General features: G+C 36.2%; 1 protein-coding gene across 1 annotated transcript in view; it reads left to right on the plus strand.

The window, feature by feature from the left end:
• LOC148755748 (nuclear pore complex protein Nup153-like) overlaps positions 1-23,814 on the plus strand; it is a 44,865-nt gene that overhangs the window by 10,634 nt on the left and 10,417 nt on the right. The window contains 5 exon segments of the mRNA XM_088791365.1: positions 4,743-4,789; positions 5,054-5,180; positions 14,800-14,934; positions 15,569-15,653; positions 16,653-16,760. Of these exon segments, the coding sequence (XP_088647491.1) occupies positions 4,743-4,789; positions 5,054-5,180; positions 14,800-14,934; positions 15,569-15,653; positions 16,653-16,760 (502 nt within the window).

Raw genomic sequence — 23,814 nt, forward strand, 5'->3', positions numbered from 1 at the left:
CTCTTGTGAGCACCTTACTTAGCATAATGCTGTATATGTAGTAGATGCTCATGCAGTATTTTTTGGATATTTGGCATTCCCGTCTTCAGGATCTCAACAGTTTTTATGAGTAACTGCTACCTTTGGATAGCTAAAGACAGGCTTTAACAGAGCTTGAAGTGTTTAGTCACCAGACGTTCAGTGAACTGACGTGCTCACTCAATGTAGTTATCTTTGTAAAATTTCCTCATTAACAAACATATATTAATCTGTTGTGTGTGATATAATTACAAATGGGCAAATCTCAATCAGTCATCCAAAATACTATTCAAAAAAAGTAGAGCTAATAAAAATAGAATATAGCTTATATCTTGCTAACCCTTTTTAGGGCATTTTATTTTGTTAAAATTAGCTTTAGTGGTTATTGTGGGAAGAATTAAGTGTTCACTAGCCAGGGTTAAAAAGACTAAATTTTTTTAGTTATTACTGTGACTGGTTAAGTGTCCCTCTCGGGAAGCAGATAACCAGATCCTTACTTGTGGAAGCATTTATTACAACACCAAGTTCCCCCAAGAAGTAATTGATTAAAATTATCATAAATCTCTGAATTATTTTGGGGACCTTATTCAAGATATGAAAACTTATGAAATTTTTACCAAATTTTTGATGCATAGGAGAAAGTTAACATTTACTTTTTCTTCGGATAGTGTTGCTTCTCAATTTTCGGAATGACCTAGACGCTTGCATTCTGGCAAGAGGGAATCAATCCATTATTAGTTTCTGTTAGGGGATTAGTATAGCCTTATTAGCTGCTTTTCTCAGACTCCTATTTTATATCAGATTTCTTAAAAAGTAGTAAATTTTAAAAATTGTGCCAGAATACATGTTCTCATGAAAAAAATTTTTTCTTACTGTTTGTGTGCAGTACCAAAAACATTTTATTAATGGGTGTTAGGAAGTATAAGGGCCAAAACATGATATTAAAGCTCATGGTTCATGATGTAATCAGAAGAGTCTGCAAAACAGACCGTGTCACCAAGTTGTAGGATCACACTTGTGGTGAGACTGAGGGAAAAACCTCTGAGTCTTTGCCCTGAAACCAGTGCTGTTCACAGCTGGTGCTGAGTGAACAGCCTGTATTCCTAGTATTACAGTCTGTGGACAGAGGAGAAGAATCTCTTGGTTTCAGACTCATCTTAAACCCACAGGATTCTACTCTGATTCTATGTAGCCAGAGACCATTAACAAGACACTTGTGAACCTGATAATAAAGATGGTTCATGCTAAGCTTTGGAATTCTAAACACTACTTTACTAAAGAGATTTCAATTGTAAGACTTTTGGTTTGGTTTTTAAATCACAGCAGAAAAACATTAAATTGGAGAGTAATTTGCTCACATTTTAAGCTATTAAAATATTTTCCTAGTTAGTGTAAAGGTATCTTATTTGCAGCTGAGAAAATTTAGATTGTACTTTGAAGGAAAATGTTGCAAAATCAATTGCAATTTATATAGTTAGTTTTTATATTTGAAATTCATCCTGTAAAAGCTTAGATATGTGGAACGGTTTTGAATAGAGTTCCGATGTTGTGTGTGTGCACGTGTGTCAAGGTCATTAAGTCTAGAATAAAATAGTCTGTGAAAACCATTTTTGAACTACACACACACACACACACACACACACACACAAATCTAAACACACGTACCCACACCCTTTGGTTTTATTACTATCAGTTTTCTTATTGGTATTTGTTTGCATTCCCTGGGTATTTCTATAGGAAGTACTCACAGTCTGTAGTTCACATTAGGTATTGCCAAATAATTATTAAATTTGCACCACTGTTATATATGAAAATTAAATTTCATGTTTGATTTCATTTTACCTATAAGGCGAACTCTCAGTATCCTCCTGTTCAGAGACTCATGACCCCAAAGCCAGTCTCCATAGCAGAAAATCCAACTGATTATTTTCAGCCAGATCTGACCACATCGAGTGAATTAAGAGCACTAATCAAAGAACATAAAAACCACAGTGTGACTATGTGTCTATTTTCACTTGTCTTCGAGTATAGATGAAAATGAACAAGAATAAATAATGTAAAACACAAGCACTGTACCATCTCAGTCTACCAAGTAGATAATGCATACACTTTGTGAATTAGTGATAATTATGAATTAGTATGGGTTTATAATGGCTGGCACCTCAATCAAATCGCAAATTATCGTTTACTGGTAAGCACTAGTATGTACTCATGGTTTAGACTAAATAATTTTTCTAGGTTTATTTATGTATGTACTTTGCGTTGGTGGACTACCACATATAAATTTCAGATATCACATCTTTCAACTCTGAGTGCTTTGGCATTCATTTTCTAAGTCATTTCTTCTGTATTATCACACATAAGAAACTAATGCCAGTTCCTTCCTAATATTCTCTAATATCTTGTCTATGTTCAGATGATGTTTATAGCTGTATTTTTTAACCAGAATACAAGTTTTACACATTGCTTTCACTTTTGTCTTTCTAGACCTGAAATTGTCCCTCTCACCACATTATTTTTATTTTTAACTCACCTCTTTATTGGGATATAATTCAGATTCCAAAACATTTACCTATTTACCTATTCTGTGGTTTTAGTGTATTCACAGAGTTGTTCAGCCATCACCATAGTCAGTTTTAGAACATTTCCATCTCCATTTTCCTGACCCCCAAAAACATGTACCTGTTAGTAGTGATCCCTCACTCCTACCCCTCCAGCCCTAGGCAACCACTGACCTGTCTCTGTAGATGTGCTTATTCTGGACATTTCATATAAATGGATTCTCAAAATATGGGCTTAATTGTGACAGGCTCATTTCACTTTGCATAATGATTTCAAGGTTCATCCATGTCATAGCAAGTATGTGAACTTCATTCCTTTTTATGGCTGAATAATATTTATTTGGATGTGCCAGATTTTGCTCATCCATTCAGGAGGAGATAGACATTGGTGTTATTTTCACTTTTGTACTATTGAATAGTCCTGCTATGAACTTTTCTGTAAAAGTTGATTTTGGTGTTGTTCTTGTTGTTTTGGTGAACATATATTTTCATTTCTCTTGGGGTTTGTAATCTAAGAGTGGAATTCCTGAACACATTGCTTTTTGAAGAGACCAGACCAGTTGTCTTATACAATGTCCCACAATCTGGGTTTGTCTGTTTTCTTGTGTCATTTAATTAAAGTGATTTTTTTTTTATTTACATAACATCTTACCATTTGTGCTTTTACTTATATATAGTTAATCGGATTTGATCTTCATAACAACTCCATTTCTTGAAATGTTTCAAAGTGAAGTTGAAAGAATAATAAAATGTTGACGTATTACTCTTTTATCTGGATTCAACTGTCATGATTTGCTTGATCAATATTTAAATAGTATTTTGAATTTAATTTTGGACCTGCAGAGTTGCAAGACAAATTTGAAGAACTCCACATTTTACTACATTTGCTTTATCTTTATCTGCATATTTTTTACCAACAAGGAAATCCTTACATAAATGGCTAATAATTATCAAACTCGGAAAGTTAATGTTGGTACAATACTATTATCTAATGTAATGTACAGGTTTTCTTTAGATATTGCCAGTTATCCAAAAGACAAAGAATCCAAAATCATGTTTTAGTCTATAACAGTCCCTTAAAGATTTTGTGGGTTTTTTTCTTTTTTTTTTTTGGTATTTCACATCATAGATAATTCTGAAGAGTGTAAGTTACGGTGTAGCATGCCCTGCGATTTTGGGATGTGTGATGTTCCTCCTGATTGGATTCCAGTTGTGTACTTTTGGTAGTAATACCCCAGAATGGATGCTGAGCTCTTTTCAGTGTATCATGTAGGAGGCACATGCTGTCAGTTCATCCCATTCCTGGCTGTGTGATCATTACCGAAGGTAGTGTCAGTGGGATTTGTCCACTGTAAAGTGACTATATTTTACCTTTTATTATTAGTAACTTTCTTGTGGAGAAGACTACTTTGAGCACATAAATGTCCTTTTCACCCAGTTGTGTTAGCATCGTTGAGGATTTTTGCCTGAATCTATTATTTGTTAATTGCCAAAAGGTGATTTTCTAATTCTTTGTTCCTTCTTTTTGTCTATTTTTGTGTTTATTTTTCATGTCACATGAATTTTTACATTTAATAGGCTAAATCCTTCATTAGCGTAATTTGTTTCAATGCTCATATTGTCCCATATTGGTCTTCGGCCGGGCTCTTGTGTGCTTTCGATATTCCCATGTTATTTCTTGACCATTTAGTTTCTTTTTGATATTATAAAGTAATACAGGCTCATCTTGTAAATTCCTGGCCCTAGCCCTTTTATCAATCATTTATTTCTGTAAGAAAGTCTGATTCCTTATCATGGATGAACTCCTCAGTTTCAGAGAATAATTTCTAAAGGAATATCTTTATGAATTTGCTTGTGTGTTTAATAAGCCATTAGAAGAGATAAGTAAAAGTCTTTTTAAGGTTGGTAGTAGATTAAGTTTGTATATTGCCATTTTGTTTAAGGGACAGTTGTACTCGATGACATTTTATGTGTATGTAATTATGCTCTTACTCTTGTGTACCATTCTGAAGGCAGGGTATAAGTTGCCAATTTTAGGTTTCATTAACTGAGCAGCATGAAATTCCTGATTCCAAATATGAAAACTCACAGACAGAAGGATGCTACTACAAAAATGAGAACAAATAAGCAAGCATTTAAATACGGTGTGTTCATTTTTTCTAGACTGTAGACGGGAAAGCTGTGACACCAGAGCAAAATACAGAACAAAGGTAATGTCATCCTTATAGCTAAACATTATATTTAGTTTGTAAGGTCTATATTTGATTCACATAAGCCATTTTGAAGTAAGTAAGGTTGGAAAATAGAACTCTTTACACAAAGAAATCTATCAAGGTTTAACATCATATTCAGCTGTTAGTAGTTCTCTATTATTTAGGTAATCCTTTCACAAATTATGGAGAAGCGTAATATATCTGTTGCCTTAATTTCCTTTAATTTTTTTATTTCCTTTTTTTTGTTTCTTTTTTGCCTAGTGGTTTATCTTACCCAAATTTCAATCTGTCTGCGGCCAATGGTTTATCTCCTGGAGTTGATAATGAAGGTAACAACATGACACAGGAGAGATCGGACTTTGTGGCAACTAAACCCCCAGAGGAGGAGGTAGGTTATATAGTTAATACTTTTGATGTTTATTAAAGGCCTGGGTGTGCTGGTGAGGGGAGGTGTGAAAGGGTGGGCTTTGGGGTGACCCAGCACAAGACTAACCTGCCACTGAAACAGTCCCTTCAAGTAGTGTGTGTGTGTGTGTGTGTGTGTGTGTGTGTGTGTGTGTGTGTTTTAAACTACCAGGCTTTTAAATTTTAAATCACGTTCACTGTGATTTAAAACCTAACCTAGCACCTATAATTTCACGAGTATCATCAAAAAGCCATAATTCTTCCAAGAGAATATGACACATGAAATTATTTGACCCTCAAAATATTACATGATTTAGTTTAGCGAATATCTGAAGTGTCTATAAGTGGATTAATATTGTATGTATTCATCTCACTTGCCTTTTTCTTCATATTACTTATTAAACTTATCAGTGTCGTGAAAGATAACTCTGGGTTATTGAATTTCACTGTTACATATTTATCCTGTAGGAAGATTTCCCACAATCCATTCTGCAGAGTACATTTGGGTCCATTCCTCATACATGCTGAGCAGAGTGTCCATGCACGTCTCCCTGGGCACAGGTGCCGGCTGTTCTGTAGGCTCTTTATCCAGGAATGGGGTTGGATTATAGGGGATCATACACACCTTCAGATGTGTGATGTGTTGCCTCATTGCTCTTCAAAGTAGTTTTACAGCTTACCACTTCGACATTACTGTGGGTAGTGTGCTGTTTCTGTGTCCTTACTAGTACTTGATTTTGTTTATTTTAAAGTTTTTCCATTGTGATATCTGTGAGGTGGTAGGCCTTTGGTGTTTTACTTTGCATTTTGTTGTTTACCAGGAAGAGGAGATATTTTTTTGTGAGTTTCTTCGCCATTTGTTTTTTCTCTCTATCCACTTTTTCATTATCCATTATTACTTGTATTAAGGAGAGTCCTTTATATGTCCTAAATACGAAACTTTTGAAAAGATTCAGACTAACTGAAGATTGTTTAATTTAACCTTTCTTTCTATAGGTTGTTGTATTTGTTTTCTCTCTACTTTGAGCTGAACTCAGGTCCTTGCAGTCTTTTTATAAATGAATCCGAGCCTAGCTGGATCAGTTAAGTTTTGATTCCTAATGCTTCTTTCTGTCATTTATTTCTAGTTAAAATTTCATTTGTGACTTCCTCCTTGATTCATGAGTTCTTTACGAGTATATTTTTAGGCTTTTCAGTAGGAGATCTGATAACAGTTTCTTTTGACTGTAAAATGATGTTTTGATTGAAAGTTCTGTATGTATTAGCAATAATTTTGTTCATGTCTTTTGGTGTTTTGCTTTGCTGCCTTATTGAGAGTGGGAGGCCTTCCCCCCCCCCCCCATTTTTTCTTTATCTCCTTTTTCTCTGTTTAGCACTTTTTCTGTAGGGCTCTCTGATTCACCAGAATCATGACTAGTGTGGCAGATTGGGCTTTCTACCATACACCTCTCTGTTGGTATTTATGCTGGCGGCCTCAGTGTAGTTACTGGTCCTGAGGCTCTATTTTTCCCTTGGTTCCTACCTGTTGCTGGGCTGGAGTGTTGTGAAGGGAGGGACTATATCAGTGTATCTGACATCTTGACAGAAAAGTCTTGAATGCTATTGATTATACAGTATGTAGAATTTTGTAGTTTTCTTAGCAGACCGATTTTCTTTTGTTATTAAAGCTCTTTATGCAGACGTAATTACATTTAAGAAACACATTATTTGTCTTGCCTTGTTTACATGAGGAAAGTAATATCGATTAATATAGCATGAGCTTGTTCTTTAGACAAGTTTATATTTTTCAAAGTAAAATGAGTGGTCCAAACTTTGGAAAGTCTATGTCTTTGAGAAAACATTAGCTTGGTTTGTTATTTGCCTGATGACAGATTGGTCAATTTGCTTATTTTCCTCACTGTCAAATTTTAAAGATATAATTGCTAAGATTTTAGCTGAATCTCAGGTTGATGCCAGTAGCTCAATTTTAGCCATTTCGCAGATTTGTGTATAGTCTGATAATCCTGTATTGAGAGATGGAGGGTGGTGGTGTCTAAATGTTTGTTTGTTTTTCATGCTCTTACTACCTGGTACACTCACTGTTAGGCGTTTTATGGCTCTTTGTTTCCTCCTCTCTTATCTGGGCTCACTCCCTCCATTGTAGGAATTGAGTATTAGTCATTAAACATTGTCATTTTGCCTCTATTGTGATATCAGTCTCATTTTTATAATGAAAAAGTCCATTGATACCGAATAGTTAAGTAGTATATAATAAGACAGAGTTTGGGAGACTTAATCGCTTGATATTATCCTGTCAGGTACAGTCCTGCTGCTTCGTGGTGTGAGTAACATTGGCAAACATAACCTCTTTGCACATCAACTTCCTTCTGTTTAAAATGGAGATATAAATACTGAGTATATTTACCTTGTGTCTGTAGGGTGCCTGCTATTTAATAGCTATATGGTATTGGGCTATATATCTCCGTGCCTCAGTTTCCTCATCCACAGCAATAGTGTGTACCTCATGTGAGATAACCCAAGTAAAGGTATTATAAAGTTAACACATAGTAAGTCCCATATTTGATGGCAGTTATGTTCAGCTTGAGGTGTCTATAAGCATCTGATAACAGTTCATGACTTTCTTTTCCCCAGATTTGTGGGACCTATGTCTGATCAACCAAGTCAAAATTTTGGTGACTAGGAATCAACTTAGAATTGGTTCAAGGTCCATAGTATAAAGAAACAGTATTTCCAAGCTTAAGGAGTTGGTGTGAGAAATAGGTTGTTCAACTTATGTACGCAGGTGTTATAAGGGTCTAAGGGGAAGAAAATACGGCTAGGGTTGCGTTGGGAAGAAACGTCCCTACAGAAATACCTAAATGTTTTCTTTTGTTTTTCTGCACTCCCATATTTGATTATAAGATTCACACAGAAGAAATGTTGAAAGAATTGTGCAATTGGATACATATTCCCAGAATGAAGATTCTATTATTTTGTTCTATTTGCTTCATGAAGTACATATCCATCTAATTATGATTTGGGTGCATTGCCAACGAAGTTGAAGATATGAATACACTTCATCCGCAGATACTTTGGCATACATTGCTAAACTATAGTTAAACATTTGTTGTTTTTTAATTTAGCAAGATTTACATGTAGTGAAATGTACAACTCTTAGGTGTACCATTGAATGAATTGGACAGGTGTTTACACCTGTGTAACCCGAAGACTACCGAGGCATGGAACATTTTCAGTCATGAGGAAAATTCACTCCTGTTCCTTCCCAGTCAATAATCATTGCCTCCTACCCCAGGGCGATCAGTTCAGTGTTCTCATTTTTCACACCATCTGTTGGTTTTGCTTGATCTAAACATTCATATCAGTGCAGCTACTCGGTGTGTACTGTGTTCTGCCCTTCTCTTATGAAAAGCTGCTGTGAACATTCTTGCATCTGTTTGTGGACATATGTTTATGTCTCTTGGGTAAATACCTACAAGTGAAGGTGTGAGTAATAGTTTAAAGTCCCCCCAACAGTATGTGAACCTTTCCATCACTGTACATCCTTACCAGTAGTTGGTTGCACTCTTTTCAATTGTAGCCATTCTGCTTTGTGTATGCTGCTGTGTCATTGTAATTTTGCTGTGCATTTCCCTCATGACTAGTAATGTGTTCTTGTTTATGTGCTTCTTGGCTGCAAGTATGTCTTCCTTTGTGAGGTCTCTCTTCAGAACATTTGCCCTTTAAAAAATTGGGCTGTCTTAGTATTACTGAGTTGTAGGAGCGCCTTATAAATTCTGGATGCAAATACTTTGTCTGCGACATGCCTTACAAATATTTTTCTCGCACTGTGGTTTTCCTTTTATTCCCTCTGTCTGTTCCTTCCTTCCTGCCCGCCTGCCTGCCTGCCTGCCTGCCTGCCTTTGTTCTTCCCTTCCTTCCTTTCAACTTTCTATATTATTTTATGTTAATTTCATGTGTACTCCATGGTGGTTAGTCATTTATATAAATTAAGAAGTGATCCCTCTAACTAGTCTAGTGCCCACCTAGCAGTATGTATAGTTATTACCACATTCTGGACTGTATTCTCTGTGCTGTACTTTACATCCCCAAGACTATTTTGACCCATTTGTACTCCTTCATGCTTTCACCTTTTTCATCCTGCCCCTTAATTCCCCTCCCAAGTATCACCCCAATAAATCTAATACCCATATGACACCCTACATTGTTACTACAATATTATTGACTATGTTCCTTATGCAATACTTTAAATTGCCATGACTACTGTGTAACAATCAATTTATACGTCTTGATTCGTCCCTTTTCTCACTCATCCCACCCCCTTCCATCTGGCAACCATTAATATGTACTTTGTATGTTTGAGTTTGTTACTGTTTTATTTGTTTATTTTAATTTTTAGAGTCCACAAATAAGCAAAGTCACATTTTATCTGCCCTTCTGTGACATGTTCCACCCAGTACAATACTCTCCGAGTCCATCCATGTCGCTGCAGTTGGCAAGAATCCATCCCCATCCATGGCCAAGCAATATCCCATTGTATATATGTACTACCTACTCTTTATCCATGCATTCATCCACAGACACCCAGGCTGCCTCCACATCTTGAACATTGTAAACAACGCTGCAATGAACATATGGATGCACATGTCTCCTCAAAATAGTTTTTCGATTTCTTCAGATAAATACTGTGAAGTGGGATTACTGGATCCTTGTTTGTCTCTTGTTATAGCCTTTGTTTTCAAGTCTGTTTTCTCTGGTATCAGTATTGCTACCTGATCTTCTGTCTGTTTGGTTTTTCTGTTTCCGTTTTCACGAAATATTTTTTTCATTCCTTTACTTCAACCTGTTAGTGACTTTCAATCTGAAGTGAGTCTCTTATAAGCAGCATATGTAAGGGTCTTATTTTTCTGTGCATTCAGCCACTCTATCTTTTGACTGGAGCATTTAATCTATTTACACTGAAAGTAATTATTGATGTTTGTGCGGTATTTCCATTTTATTATTCATATTTTTTCATTTTCTTTGTTTTCTCCTTATTATTCTTAAAGAAGTCCCTGTTGCATTTCTGTAACACCAGATTGGGGTGATGAACTCCTTTAGTTTTTTTTCTTGTCCAGGAAACTCTTTATCTGTCCTTTGAGGCTAAATCACACAAATGCATGTGTTCTGACAATTAAGTTTGCAAACTTTTCACTGTGTTGCACTCACATTGGCAGCACTGTACAAACAGCTCCGTAAGGTTTCATAACCTTGGTATAACAGTGTCTCTCTCACAGCGGTGTTTGTGTCTACGTGTTGTGGTGTCATGCTGAGTGATGTTCATTATTGTTGTTGCGTGCTTTTGTGTGCCATCGTGAGAATGCCTGACCTTGTATTAGAGCAACGAACAGACATTAAATTTCTTGTTAAACTTGTCAAGAGTGGAAGTGAAATCATGGACATGTTAGTCCAAGTTTATGGCAGCGATAATGCCATGAAGAAAATGGCAGTGAGCAAATGGATTAAGTGTTTTTCTGAGGAGAGGGATTGTGTCACTGATGAAGAGTGCTCAGGGCAGGCAGCAATGAGCAGAATTGAGGAAAACATTGCAAAAGTTCATCAAATTGCGCCTCAAAATCATTGGCTAACTGTGAGAAGCATAACAGACCATGTAACATCGATAGAAAAAGTTAGGAAAATCTTAGCTGAAAATCTTGGCATGAGAAATGTGTGTGCAGAAATGGTCCCAGAGCAGCTCTTGCATCACAATGCACCAGCTCACACGGCACTGTCCGTGAGGGCATTTTTAGCCAATAAACAAAAACTGTATTGAAAACTCCTCCTTACTCACCTTATCTGGCCCCCAATGACTTCTTTCTTTACCCAAAGATAAAGGAAATATTGAAAGGAAGACATTTTGATGACATTCAGGATATCAAAGGTAATAAGACGACAGCTCTGATGGGCATTCCCAAAAAAGAGTTCCAAAATTGCTTTGAAGGTTGGAATAGGCACTGTCATCTGTGCATAGCTTCCCAAAGGGAGTACGACCATAGTGATATTCAGCAAGGAAGTATGTAGCACTTTTTCTAGGATGAGTTCTCGAACTGAATTGTGAGACCTCATAGCTTTGCTTCATAGAGTAATTGAGGTTGTAGGTCCTTGATTTTCATTACTTTGTGTATTTTCTGTCAATCCTTTTTGGCCTGCAAAGTTTCTGGTGAGAATTCAGCTGATAGACTTACAGGAGCTCCTTTGTAGGTGACTAATTGTGTTTCCCTTGCTGCTTTTAGGATTCTGTCTTTGTCTTTAGTCTTTGGCATTTTAGTTATGAGTGTGTCTTGGTGTGGGCCTCTTTGGGTTCATTTGTTTGGGACTCTGCACTTCTTGGGCTACTTTCTTCATCATGTTAGGGAAGTTTTCTGTCATTATTTCTCCAAATAGGTTTTCAATCCCTTGCTCTATCTGTTCTTTTTCTGGTACAGGCATAATGCAAGTGTCGGTACCCTTGATGTTGTCCCAGAGGCCCCTTAAACTCGCCTCATTTTTATTTTATTTTATTTTTATATTTTTGTTGTTCTGCTTGGGTGTTTTCTGCTACCTTACTTTCTAAATCGTGGATTCAATCCCTGCTTCATCTAATCTACTGTTGATTCTCCATTTATTTTCTTAATAGTATTTTTTATCACTAGATGTTCTAAATTTTATGAAGTTTGAATCTATGTATTTTTTCCCATTATTTTTACTGTTCTTTTTGTCCTAAGAAACGTTTGCCTGTTTCTGGGCTGGAAGGAAATTCTCCTATTATCTGTCAGAACATTACAGTAGTTCTTTCATGTTTTTTTCTAATTTCCTTATTGATATCCTATGTGATTCCTTGGATTAAAACTGATTTTAATCATCATTTTCATGTTTTGAAATTAATCGAGACTTGTTTTATAGCCCAGTGTATGGTTTACTAGATGAATTTTTAGAAAGGTATATTATGCATTTGTTGGCTATAATGGTCTAGAGAAGTCAGATAAGATGACTGATAGTATTTCTTACATCATCTTTGTTTTTGCTGAATTTTTTTTAAGAGGTGGTGTATGATTCGTCTATTAAAATTGTTGCGAGATAGGAGTTAAAGTTGTCTACTTACGTTTTGTGAATTTGTCTTTCACCCTTTATTAGGTCAATCTTTGCTATGTATATTTTGAAGCCCTCATTGCAGCATGCACCTTGCATCTATTATAGCTCCTCACTGATATGTCCCTGTGAATATTACTAACTGTCCTTTAAAAAAACCCAAAAAACAGAAAAACATTGGAGATATTTTTTGTCTTGAAACCTACTTTATCTGGTAGTCATCTAGCCAGCCATTCTATTACTAGAATCAGCCTCCTTTTGCTTACTAAACACAGGTTCTATCTTTTCCATCCATAAACTTCCAAACTCCAAACTGAGTGTTTATTTTTGAAATAATCTCTTGTAGACAGCATATTGTTGATTCTTGTCTTTTTTTTTTTAATCTATTTCTGCCTTTTAATTTGAATGTTTATATTTAATGTAATTATTAACATAGTTGGATAAAGGCCAACCATTTTGTAATTGTTTTCATTACTTGTTCACTTTTTATTTCTCTCTCTTGATGCTACTTAGTGGTTCCTCTTGATTACGGTTTATGTCCTTAATTTTTTCCATTCTACTTTGTGTTAATATTGTGCCACTCCTTTCAGAATGTAAAAATCTTGCACCTTTATAGTTTGATTTACCACCGTACTTGTAATTTTTGTTACATTTAGATACATAGGCTATAAACCCACAGCCTACAATTTTTGCTTTATCCCGTTATATATACGTTTATGACAATTAAGTTCACAAACTCATCCTAGAAAAAGTGCCACATAACTCATTACTGAATATCACTACTGTCACCTTCGAAGTATTCGTTTTGGGAAGGTATGCACTGATGCCAGCACCTAGTCTACCCTTCAAAGCAATTTTGGAACTCTTTTTTGGGAATGGCCATCAGAGCTGTCATTCTATTACCCTTGATATCCTGAATGTCATCAAAATGTCTTCCTTCCCACATTTCTGTTATCTTTGAGTAAAGAAAGAAGTCATTGGGGGCCAGACTAGGTGAGTAGGGAGGGTGTTCCAATACAGTTATTTGTTTACTGGCTAAAAACTCCCTCACAGACAGTGCCGTGTGAGCTGGTGCATTGTCATGATGCAAGAGCCATCAATTGTTGGTGACAAGTCAGGTCATTTTCATCTAACTTTTTCACACAGTCTTTTCAACACTTCCAAATAGTAAACTTGGTTAACTTTTTGTCCAGTTGGTACAAATGCATAATGCAGTCTGGTATCAAAAAAGGTTAGCAACATCATTGCAAGTACTTCGCAAACTTAATTTTCAGAACTTCATATTTTAAAGAAATTTAGTGAAAAATAGTGTTGTTGTTTTCATTTTTCCCCCTAATGATTTGTCACATATTATTTCCAGAAATTATTTTTTCCAGAAATCTGAATTTCCGTTTGGTATCATTTCCCTACTCTGCAGACCTCATACGGCAGGTTTTATGGCAACAGATTCTCTTAGGTTTCTTTTACCTGAAAGTGTCTTTATTTTTACTTTTTGGGGAGAGGTTGACTTTACTGAGGTGTGGTTTATGCATAATAAACTGCGTCCATTTGGAGTGATTCAGATTGTTTTAGTGGGAGTGAAGTTACCTGAACTCAAACCCTGTCTCCTCTGTTGTGGGCAGCAGCCGAGAAACTCTTGTCTGAGTTGGCTGTTGGGTGTCTGTCCATCTTCCACTCATGTAGTTACAGGTCTGCCAGGTAGTTGGACACTTACATGCAGACTTGGGGCTCCCCTCCTGTTGCTCTTGAATTGTGCATCTCCTGTCTAGCTGCCGTGGTCACATTCTCTACCTGAGAGTCTTCACCCAACACATTTGCTGTTTTCTCTCTGAATTTCAAGTATCTAGTGGCCCTAACTCATAAAAAGAACAGGAAACTCACTCAGTGCTTCTCTTTTCTTGAGGTGTCTTCTCCCCTCCAGTTTCTGCTTGTTTTTGTTTGCTCTTTAGTATTTTCAGATGGTCGCTTTAATATTTTGTCTAGCGTTTGTAATTGTTATGTCAGGGAATTGACATATATGATCTATTCCTCCATGAACAGAGGCGGAACTCTTTTTATTTGTTCTTAATCTGTTCATGTGAGACTTGGGATGGCTTTTGCTATATTGGGTTAAAAACCAAGGCAGTTCACCAAACTCATGAGAAAAGACGTTTCTTAAATTCTTGATTTATGTGCTGTAACCATATACAACTTTTCATTTCATGTTAATACTACCACTGGGGTTTATTATTTTTTTCCTTCATTTTCACTGATTAGGAGATTGATACTTAGGGCAGTTAGGTTCCCAGTCACATGGCTGGCTGGTGGCACAGCTGGTATTCAAATCTCGTGTAGTTTTCTTGATTCAAGAGTGCTTATTATAATTAACACTGTATGGTGTTACTTTCTCCATGTTCTAAATTTTCCTCTAACTATATAAATTCTACCTGAAAAAATGTAGAGATATAAGAATGACAGAAAAGATGAAGTATATCATTATAAAACATACTGTGTTCTAGGAAATGGAAGTACCAGTATTACAGAGAATCACTGTACCCATCACCAGTTCTTCACAGCCTCCAGTAAAATTTAGTTCATCTGTGATGACTTCTTCTCCGTCACCGATTATCCCTGCACAGTCATTAACAAACAAGGTACCAAACCATTGTTCAAATAGGGGTGATTTTTGTTCTTTCTTATTGTTTATTTTAAAATATCTAATATTCAGTTGGAAGCAGGGGTTAATTTTTGCTAATCAAACCAACAACTCAGAGTAAGAGGACAAAAGTGGAAATGCTATTTTCCTTTCTTTACTGTAACTTATAATGGGATCCACTACATTTGGAGTGTTTTCATTTCTTATGCAATGCATTAGAGAAAGCAATGATTGTAAATTTGTTTCCAAACAATGTTTTCAATGAAGATACTTTTCTTTCCATTAGAAGACATGTATGCTTTTTATTTCTCAAGTAGGATTAATACCTTTAATTCGCTCGTGAAATTTTATGCTTTTCAGTTTACTTTTACTTTTGTGAACATATAGTTATAGATGTTACTTTTCTCCATTAGACAAATATTCATCTTTAAAATAGTGTATAAAGGAAGCCAGATTTCATAGCAGTAGCTTCAGTATTTTTCAAAAGTTCAAAAGTGATTTTCAAATCTAAAAGGGAACATATTTGCCTTTGGCTTCTTAGGAATAATTAATTTGCTTAAGGCCCATTTCATTGTAAATTTATTTTTCTAAAAAGCTGTTTTTGTATGTCTTTTAATAATTTTGAAAAACAGGTACAAATGTCGTCTTCCAACAACACTGGCCATTCTATATCTAGAATTTCAACTCCGATTGTGCAATCTGTTCAGGGAGATGTAAGTAGTAACTGAGGAATATTTCATATGTATGGATTTTAAAGGCATAATGTATTTTTATTAAATCCAAGATGCCATTGGTGATAAAAAAATACCATTATTTTTCCTCCAATAGCAACACTAAAAATTACAATGTATTGAAACCTCGAATGAGTAAACACCTGTATATTTTCTTTTATATATGTAGACCTATGCGTATACACACATACACAAGCATGTATTGTTTTTCACATACCACTTGAAAATTAAGATGCAGACATCTTAATACCCTGGTACTTTTCCATGTACCCTGACATAGTAGGACATTCCTTTCCATACCCACAACATGGTTACTATACCATCAAAAATTAACATGATATAGTAATGATATAGTACATATTCAGATTTCCCCATCCATCGCAGACTGCCCTTTAATTGCTTATATTTTTTTCTTGGTCCTAGATCCAATTAAATTAGGACCTAGTCAATTAAATTATAATGCAGTTAATGTTTTTCTTGAATTGACTTTAACCTAGAAAAGTTTTGGGTTTTTAGGAACATATTTTGTGTTTGTTTCTTTGTAGTTAAGAAACAAATATTTTCAAAAAGAATGAGTTCAGTTAGTGTCCAGTTTATCCCACCCTTATTTGGCATGTTTATCAATTTCATATCTCGCCCTTTGTTTTTCTCTGTTTCCTTGTTTGCTGTCACCGTTCATTTTGTGGTTTCCGTGCTGCATGCCTGACATCTATACATTGTCCAAAGGTCTCATATTTTTTATTAAAAAGTGACACTTAAAACCCAGAATTGAGCATTATGTACTGCCTAAGAACATACCTACAAAATTAAAACCATGGCTATTATGCTATGACACACCTCTCCTTATAAGAAGCATCCCAATTTTAGAGATTGTAAAATATGAAAAACTGTGAATCTTAGAACAAGTAAAACTAAATGTATTTTTGGCTTGGAATGACAAATCTCTATATTTGAGATTTGCTTAAAACTAATTTGACACTTGAAGGATCACTTTTCTCTTGACAGATTGGACTTACAATTACGGTGCCTGTTGTAAAAACAGCAGAACTTTCTGGCTCTAGTAGTAATTCAGGACCAATTACAAGTAGTTCAGGTGAGTAAAAATTTCTCATGAAATTTTACATAAAAATAGTTAGAGATATTTGATTTGTATTTCAAATTCTTTAACCTTTGGGAATTCCTATAAATGCCTTCATTTGAATGGAATTAGCTCAGAAAAGCAAACAGTAGCTAATATCAACTTTTTGACAATGCTTTTTAGTAATTAACCTCAGAGATACATAGCTCCCTAAATGTCAGTGTTACAGGTTGGTTGTGAGGGGGATAGTGACAACAGCAAATTCAACCATTGTCTTTGTTTAGTCAAAATAAGGTGACAGTGTATCATTATAAATGAACTCTCCTTCTAAGAAATTCAAGGTTTGTCTACCTGATAATTGCAGTGCATTCCATCTTTAGATTTACTGTTCAGTTCACAAGCATTTTTACGTGTCAGGGTTATGCTTGCCTCTGCAAATAGGCCTCTGTTCAGAATATGTAAACTCAAGAAATGGACATAATTGAGGGAAATAAAACAAATAATCAGATAATTAGTTCATTAATAGGATTTTGTTGTGATAGTAGTAGTTTCCTTTCAAGTGTTTGGTGTTTTGGAACTGGAGAATCATCCGGACTGAGTTACTTAAGGTCAAGAATTTTTGAGCATTTTACCAAAGAAATGAACAGCAAATGCAAGGGTACAGAAACAAGAGAAAAAGCATGACATAGTTTGAAAATTGCAAATAGTTTGTCAAGAGTTTGAGACGTAGTTTTAAATTCTAAAAATTCTTGAATGCTATACTAAAGAATTGAAAGTTACCGTGAATGCAGTAGGAAGACGTTGAGTGATTTTTTTATGGGGGTGAGGTAGCTGCAGTGACAGAATGTGTTGAGTGAGGGACATCAGGTATGTTCTTTTGCCCCATCCAGAAGTGTTTATTTGACTATGTGCTGAGGTGGGGGTGTTTGTCTTTGGATGATGTAGAAGATAGAACATAGATTCTGAGAGTGGCACAAAGTGAGATTTGACGGGTGTGTTTGCAATCCTATTTTTCTTTGAATGCAACAGCTCTGCTTAAGAAAAAGTAACAAGTACATTTCAGGTGTAATCTTTGCACAAAGTTTGTTTGTTTTTTCTTTAATGTAAGTATAAATTCAAGAGGAATGAATCTATTCAATTACTATTTCCATGTCTTGTTCTTGAGAAAAGGCCTTTAAAATCCTTCTCAATTTTTATTAATGCTTTACTAATGTTAGTTGAATGAGTAACAATTTGTCAAACAAGTTTTGTGTTTCAATACATCTGGGGAAATTCCCAGATTTTTAAGGCATTAGGAGTGACATATATATAATGGTGATAATTGTGTATTCTCACTTTGACACCCGATTCTCACCACATCTGTCATTAAGAAGCTGATTGAAAATGTGGAAGTCATGATTAACTACTTTGTGACAGCAGCAAAATTTTCCAATATGTTCTTTATCCATCATTTTGAGTACACTTCAGGGCATCCTTACAATTAATCTTAAATTACTAAACGCAATTTAATTTTGATTATAAAGGAAGGTAGAATATGATAAAGTGATGAAAGCGTATGTTTCCTTTCACATTGATATGAGAGGTAAGTCTGGTGTTTTGCATATTTTTGTTATTGAGGTGAAATAGACATAAGATACAATTAATTGTTTTAAAAGACTAATTCAGTGTGATTAAGTATATTCTCAATGTTGTGCAGCCACCACCTCTGTCTACTTCCAAACATTTTTATAACTCCCAAAGGAAACCTGTATTCATTCAACAGTTGCTTTCCATTTCCCCTTCCCCACAAATCCTGTCAACCACCCATCTGTGTTTTGTTTCTGTGTATTGCCTATTCTGGAGGCATACCGTGCCATTTGTTGCTTGTGGCTCACCCACTTTGTATTATGTATCAGTCCTTCATTCCGATTATGGCTGAATAATACTCCATTGTATGGATATACTAAAACTCCTCTGTGCATCCATTGATGGACTTGGGCTATTTCCACCTTTGGGCTGTTGTGGACAGCGCTGCTGTGAATATGCAGGTGCATGTATTTTTTTGAATACTGGGCCCAGTAGTTTCAGCGTATATCTAGGGATGGAGTTAAAGGGTCAGATGGTAGTTGTATATATAATTTTCTGAGGCACCACAAAACTGGTTTTCTCAGCAGCTGGCTTATTTACATTCCCATTTGGAATATATGTTGGTTCTAATTTCTTCACCTTCTCACCACATTTATTATTTTTCTATTTTGTATTATAACTGTCCTAGTGGTTGTGAAGCAATGCTTTATTGTGGTTTTGATTCACATTCCCCTAGTGATCAGTGGTGTTGAGCCTGTTTCCATGTGCCTGTTAGCCCATTGTCTATCTTCTTGGGGAAAAGTGTGTTCAAGTTTATTGCCCATTTTTAAATTAGTTTGTCTCTTTGTTGCTAGATGCAAGCATTTTTGATAGTGTGGATACTATGTCCTTATCAGACATATGACTTGTAAGTAATTTCTCCAATGCAACGGATTGTTTTGATACTGTCTTCACACTTTCTTGGTAATGTCCCTAGATTCACAGAGTTTTATGATTTTATTGAAGTTCAAATTTTGTTTGGCTTTTTCTTTTGGTGTCATATCTAAGAATCCATTGCCAAAATTCCACCATCATGAAGACATACCTCCTAAGTTTTCTTCTAAGTGTGTTACTGTTTAGTCCTTATATTTAGACCAGTTATCCATTTTCAGTTAACTTTTGTTCATGGTGTGAGGTGTAAGGGTAGGCAGGATTTTTTGGTAACTGCTTTTTAATTGGTGTTACTGAAGAAGAAAAACCTGGATATTTATATTTTATGATAGAGCATTTCAAACATTCTCAGAAGTGTAATGGTCGACTGAATCCCCAATACTCATTACTCAGTCTTTGATGTTCTCTTTAAATAGTACCATTTCATCTGCAAATAATGACAGTTTTACTTTGTTTGTTGGTTAGAGACCTTTTATTTGTTTTTCTTGTCTGCTTGCTCTGGCTAGGACTTCTAGTGCTATGTTGGATAAAAGGGTGAAAGTGGGCATCCTTGTCTTGTCCCTGATCTTAAGGAGAATGCTTTTACTTTTTCCTTGTTGAGTATGATATTAGTTGTGGGTTAGCCATATATATGTGGCTTTTCGTGTGTTGAGATGTGTTCCTACTCTTCCACATTTGCTGAGAGTTCTTATCATAAATGGATGCTCAATTTTGTCAAAGGCTTTTTCTGTATCTATTGATATGACCATATGATTTTTATTTTTCATTCCCTGTATGTGTTGCATAATGTTAACTGATTTGAGGATATTGAACCAACCTTGCATAGCAGGAATGAATCCCACTTGATCGTGGTTTATGATCTTTTAATATATTGTGGAATTTGATTTGTTAATATTTTTTGGAGGATTTTGGAATCTTATCTTCATTAGTGGTACCTGGCTTTAGGTTGTTGTTGTTGTTTTTGTTGTTTTGTGTTTTTAATGCTTTGTCTGGTTTTGGAATCAAGGTAATGTTGGCATTATTAAATGAGTCAGGAGGCTTTTACCTTCTTGGATTTTTTAGAATATTTTGAGGAGAATAGGTGTTAACTGTTTTTTGAATGTTTGATAAATTTCACCGGTGAAGGCATTTGGTCCATGACTTTTATTTGTTGGGAGCTTGTTGATTACTGATTTGATTTCATCTATTCAGATTTTCTGTTTCTTTTTCAGCCTTGGATGATTGCATGCTTGTAGGAATTTATCCATTTCTTGCAGATTGTCCACCTTTTTGGTGTTTAGTTGCTTGTAGTATTTTCTGTGTTGTGTGTGTGTGTGTGTGTGTGTGTGTGTGTTTCTGTGGTGTCTGTGGTCACTTCTCTTACATTTGTGAAATTATATTTGGGTCATCTCCCTTTTTTTACTTGGTCAGTCTTGTTAATTTAAAGTTTTAATAAAAGTGTTGTTAATTTTGTTTATCTCTCAAAGAAACCAGCTCTTGTTTTCATTGATCTTTTGTTGTGTTTTTCAGTCTCTATTTCATTTATTTCTGCTCTGATCTTTATTATTTCCTTCCTTCTACTCACTTTGGACTTTGTTTGCTCTTCCTTTTCTAGTTCCCCTACGTGTAAAGTTAGACTATTTATTTGACATTTTTCTTATTTCTTGAGGCAGGCTTGCATAGCTATGAATTTTCCTTTTAGGACTGCTTTATCTATGTTGTTGTATTTTTGTTTTCATTTGTCTCAAGGTATCTTTTCATTTCTTCCTTGATATAATTGTTGGCCCATTCATTGCTTAGAACCATATTATTTAGCTCCATGTGTTTTTCATTTTTTCTTATAATTAATATCTAGTTTCACACCGTTGTGGTTAGGGAAGACACTTGATATGAATTCAGTGTTCCTAAATTTATTGAGAATTGTTTTGTGGCCTAACATGGACTATCTTGGTAAATGTTCCATGTGCACCTGAAAGGAACGTATATTATGGTGCTTTGGGGGGAAATCCTCTAAAAATGTCAATTAAATCCATCTGGTCAAGTGTGTCATTGAAAGCCTCTGTTCCCTTGTTGATTTTCTGTCTGGAAGATTTGTCCGTTTGTGTCAGTCGAGCGTTAAAGTCTCCTACTCTGATAGTGTCACCGTCAATGTCTGCCTTTATGTCATTCAGTATTTGTTTTATCTATTTAGTTGCCCCTATGAAGGGTGCATAAACGTTTACTAGGGTGATGTCCTTTTGTTAGATTGATCATTTTTATTATTATGTAATGTCCTTCTTTGTCTCTCATTAGACTCTTCATTTTAAAGTCTACTTTGTCTGATATAAATATCATTTCCCCAGCATTTTTTTCCATTTCCATTTGCATGAAATGTCTTTTTCCATCCCTTTACTTTCAGTCCGTGAGTGAATTTCAATCTGAGGTGGGTTTCTTTTAAACAGCATATGTATGGGTTCTGTTTTCGTATCTATTCAGCTACCTTATGTCTTTTCATTGGAGTATTTAATTCATTTACATTCAATGTGATTATTGATAGGTACAGAGGTTTTGCCATCTTGAGTCATACTTTTTATCTTCATCCGGTTTTTTCCTCCTTTCTTCTGCTTAGAGACATCCTTTTCACATTTTTTTTTAAGATTGGCTGGGTCATAATGAATTCTTTACCTTTTTCTCCTCTGGGAAGCTCTCTGTCTCTTCTTCAGTTTTAAATGATGGCCTTCCTGTGTACAGTAGTCTTGTTGTAGGCCTGTGTTTTCCCTTAACTTTGATTATTTCCTTGAACTCTCTTCTGGCCTGCATATCTTCTGTTCAGAAATCAGCTGACAGCCTATGGTAACTCCCTTGTAAGTAATGGGTTATCTTTCTCTTGGCTTTTGGAATCTTTCCTTGTCTTTAACCTTTGCCTTTTTTATTCTGCTGTGTCTGGGTTTGGGTTTCCTCTTTTTTGGAGTTCTCTGTGCCTCCTGGTCTTGTATATCTATTTCCTTCACCAGGTTAGGAAAGGTTTTAGTCATTATTTCTTCAAATAGGTTCTTGACCCCTTGCTCCCCCTTTTTCCCCTCTGGTGCTTTTATGATGTAAATGTTGTTAACACTTGATGTTATCTCACCGGTCCCATAAAAAATCTTTGTTTTTTGTTGTGGTTGTTCTGATTGGGTGTTTTCTGCTTCATGGTCTTCTACATTGCTGATTCAGTTGTCTGCTTCATTTGATCTGTGCTTGATTCCTGCTAGTGTAGTGTTCACTTCACTTATTGTATTTTTTATTTCTGAGTGGTTCTTTCTTATGCTTTATACGGCTGTCTTTATGCTTCTTGTATCTTTGTTGAAATTCTCACTGTGTTCCTTAAGCATTCTTACAACAAGTGTTTTAAACTCTACTCTGGAAGGTTGGTTTCTTCCATTTCATTTAGTTCAGTTTCTGGAGGTTTCTCCTGTTCTTTATTTGGGACATGTTTCTTTGTTTCTTCACTCTAGCTGCCTCTCTGTGTTTGCTTCTGTGTATTAGGTAGATCTGCTATGTCTCTCAGTCTTTTCTCGATGACCTATGTAGTATGTGTGCTGTGGTTTTATGGCACAATGTCCCCGATCACCTGTGTGTGTGTTCCAAGGTTTCCCTTGAGTGTGTTCTCCTGTTGTAGGTTAACCTGCATTGCTTTTGTTGCTTCAGTGGTTGGAACTGACTCCCAGGTTGACTGATTGTGAGGATTGGCTATGACCATAGTGAATGAACTGCTTTCTGGTGGCTGACCACTGAGAGGGGGAATCTACGCTGTGGGCTCTGTGTCTGTTGATACCACCTCTTAGAGTGTGCCACTTGTGGGGCTAACCAGGTAATGCTCTGGTGTGGTCTGAGGCTGGTCTTGGTATGTTTTGTGTGGTGTGTCTTTACAGGGGTTCCTGTGTAGGCCCATTTCAGCATTGCCTGGTACTGGCTCGCAGTTCCCTGGTAGGATTCCCAAAGCTATATGTATTTGGCTCCTGCCAGTACTGGACTTGGAGGTGTGTGGGCATGGCTCGCTGTGAACCGAGGAGAGCTGCCAAGAGTAGTGGTCTGGGACAGCTTAGCAAAAGGCCCAGGGTCCCATAGGCCTGTTTCCATCTGCCAGCTACCCACAGGGCTCATCCTTTGAGAGAGCCTTCTTATGTGTGAAGGCTGGATAGTGTAGCAGAAGTTGAGAGTGCCTTTGGTGATGCAGCACTAGCTCTGTGTGGTGGAGATTCTACCAGATCAATGCTGTCTGAGATTTGGCTCTTTGATGGAGATTTCCAGAAAAGATGGATCCCTCCTGTAGGTAACACGTGAGGCAGTGTCCACAATGAGATAATACCTGCTGTGCCTCCAGCCCTCACTCAGAAGCCATATATCTAAGTCTTTTCCTGTATATCTCTGGCACCTCTCAAGTTGTCACCCCTCTTTGGGATACAAAGTGAATGTGTCTGTGCATAAGCCCTTTAAGAGGACATCTGGGTTTCCGCCTGCCTACTGTCTCACAGAGTGAGCCAACAGTGTCCTGGCTCTGTGGGAAGTCCTATTCCTGGCACAAGAACCCTGGGCTGGGGAAGCCCAGTATGGGGCTGGGTCACCTTCCTCT

Source organism: Rhinolophus sinicus, chromosome 14, assembly GCF_057876585.1.
Source record: "Rhinolophus sinicus isolate RSI-liver-muscle chromosome 14, RSI-T2T, whole genome shotgun sequence".
Taxonomy (NCBI): Eukaryota; Metazoa; Chordata; class Mammalia; order Chiroptera; family Rhinolophidae; genus Rhinolophus; species Rhinolophus sinicus.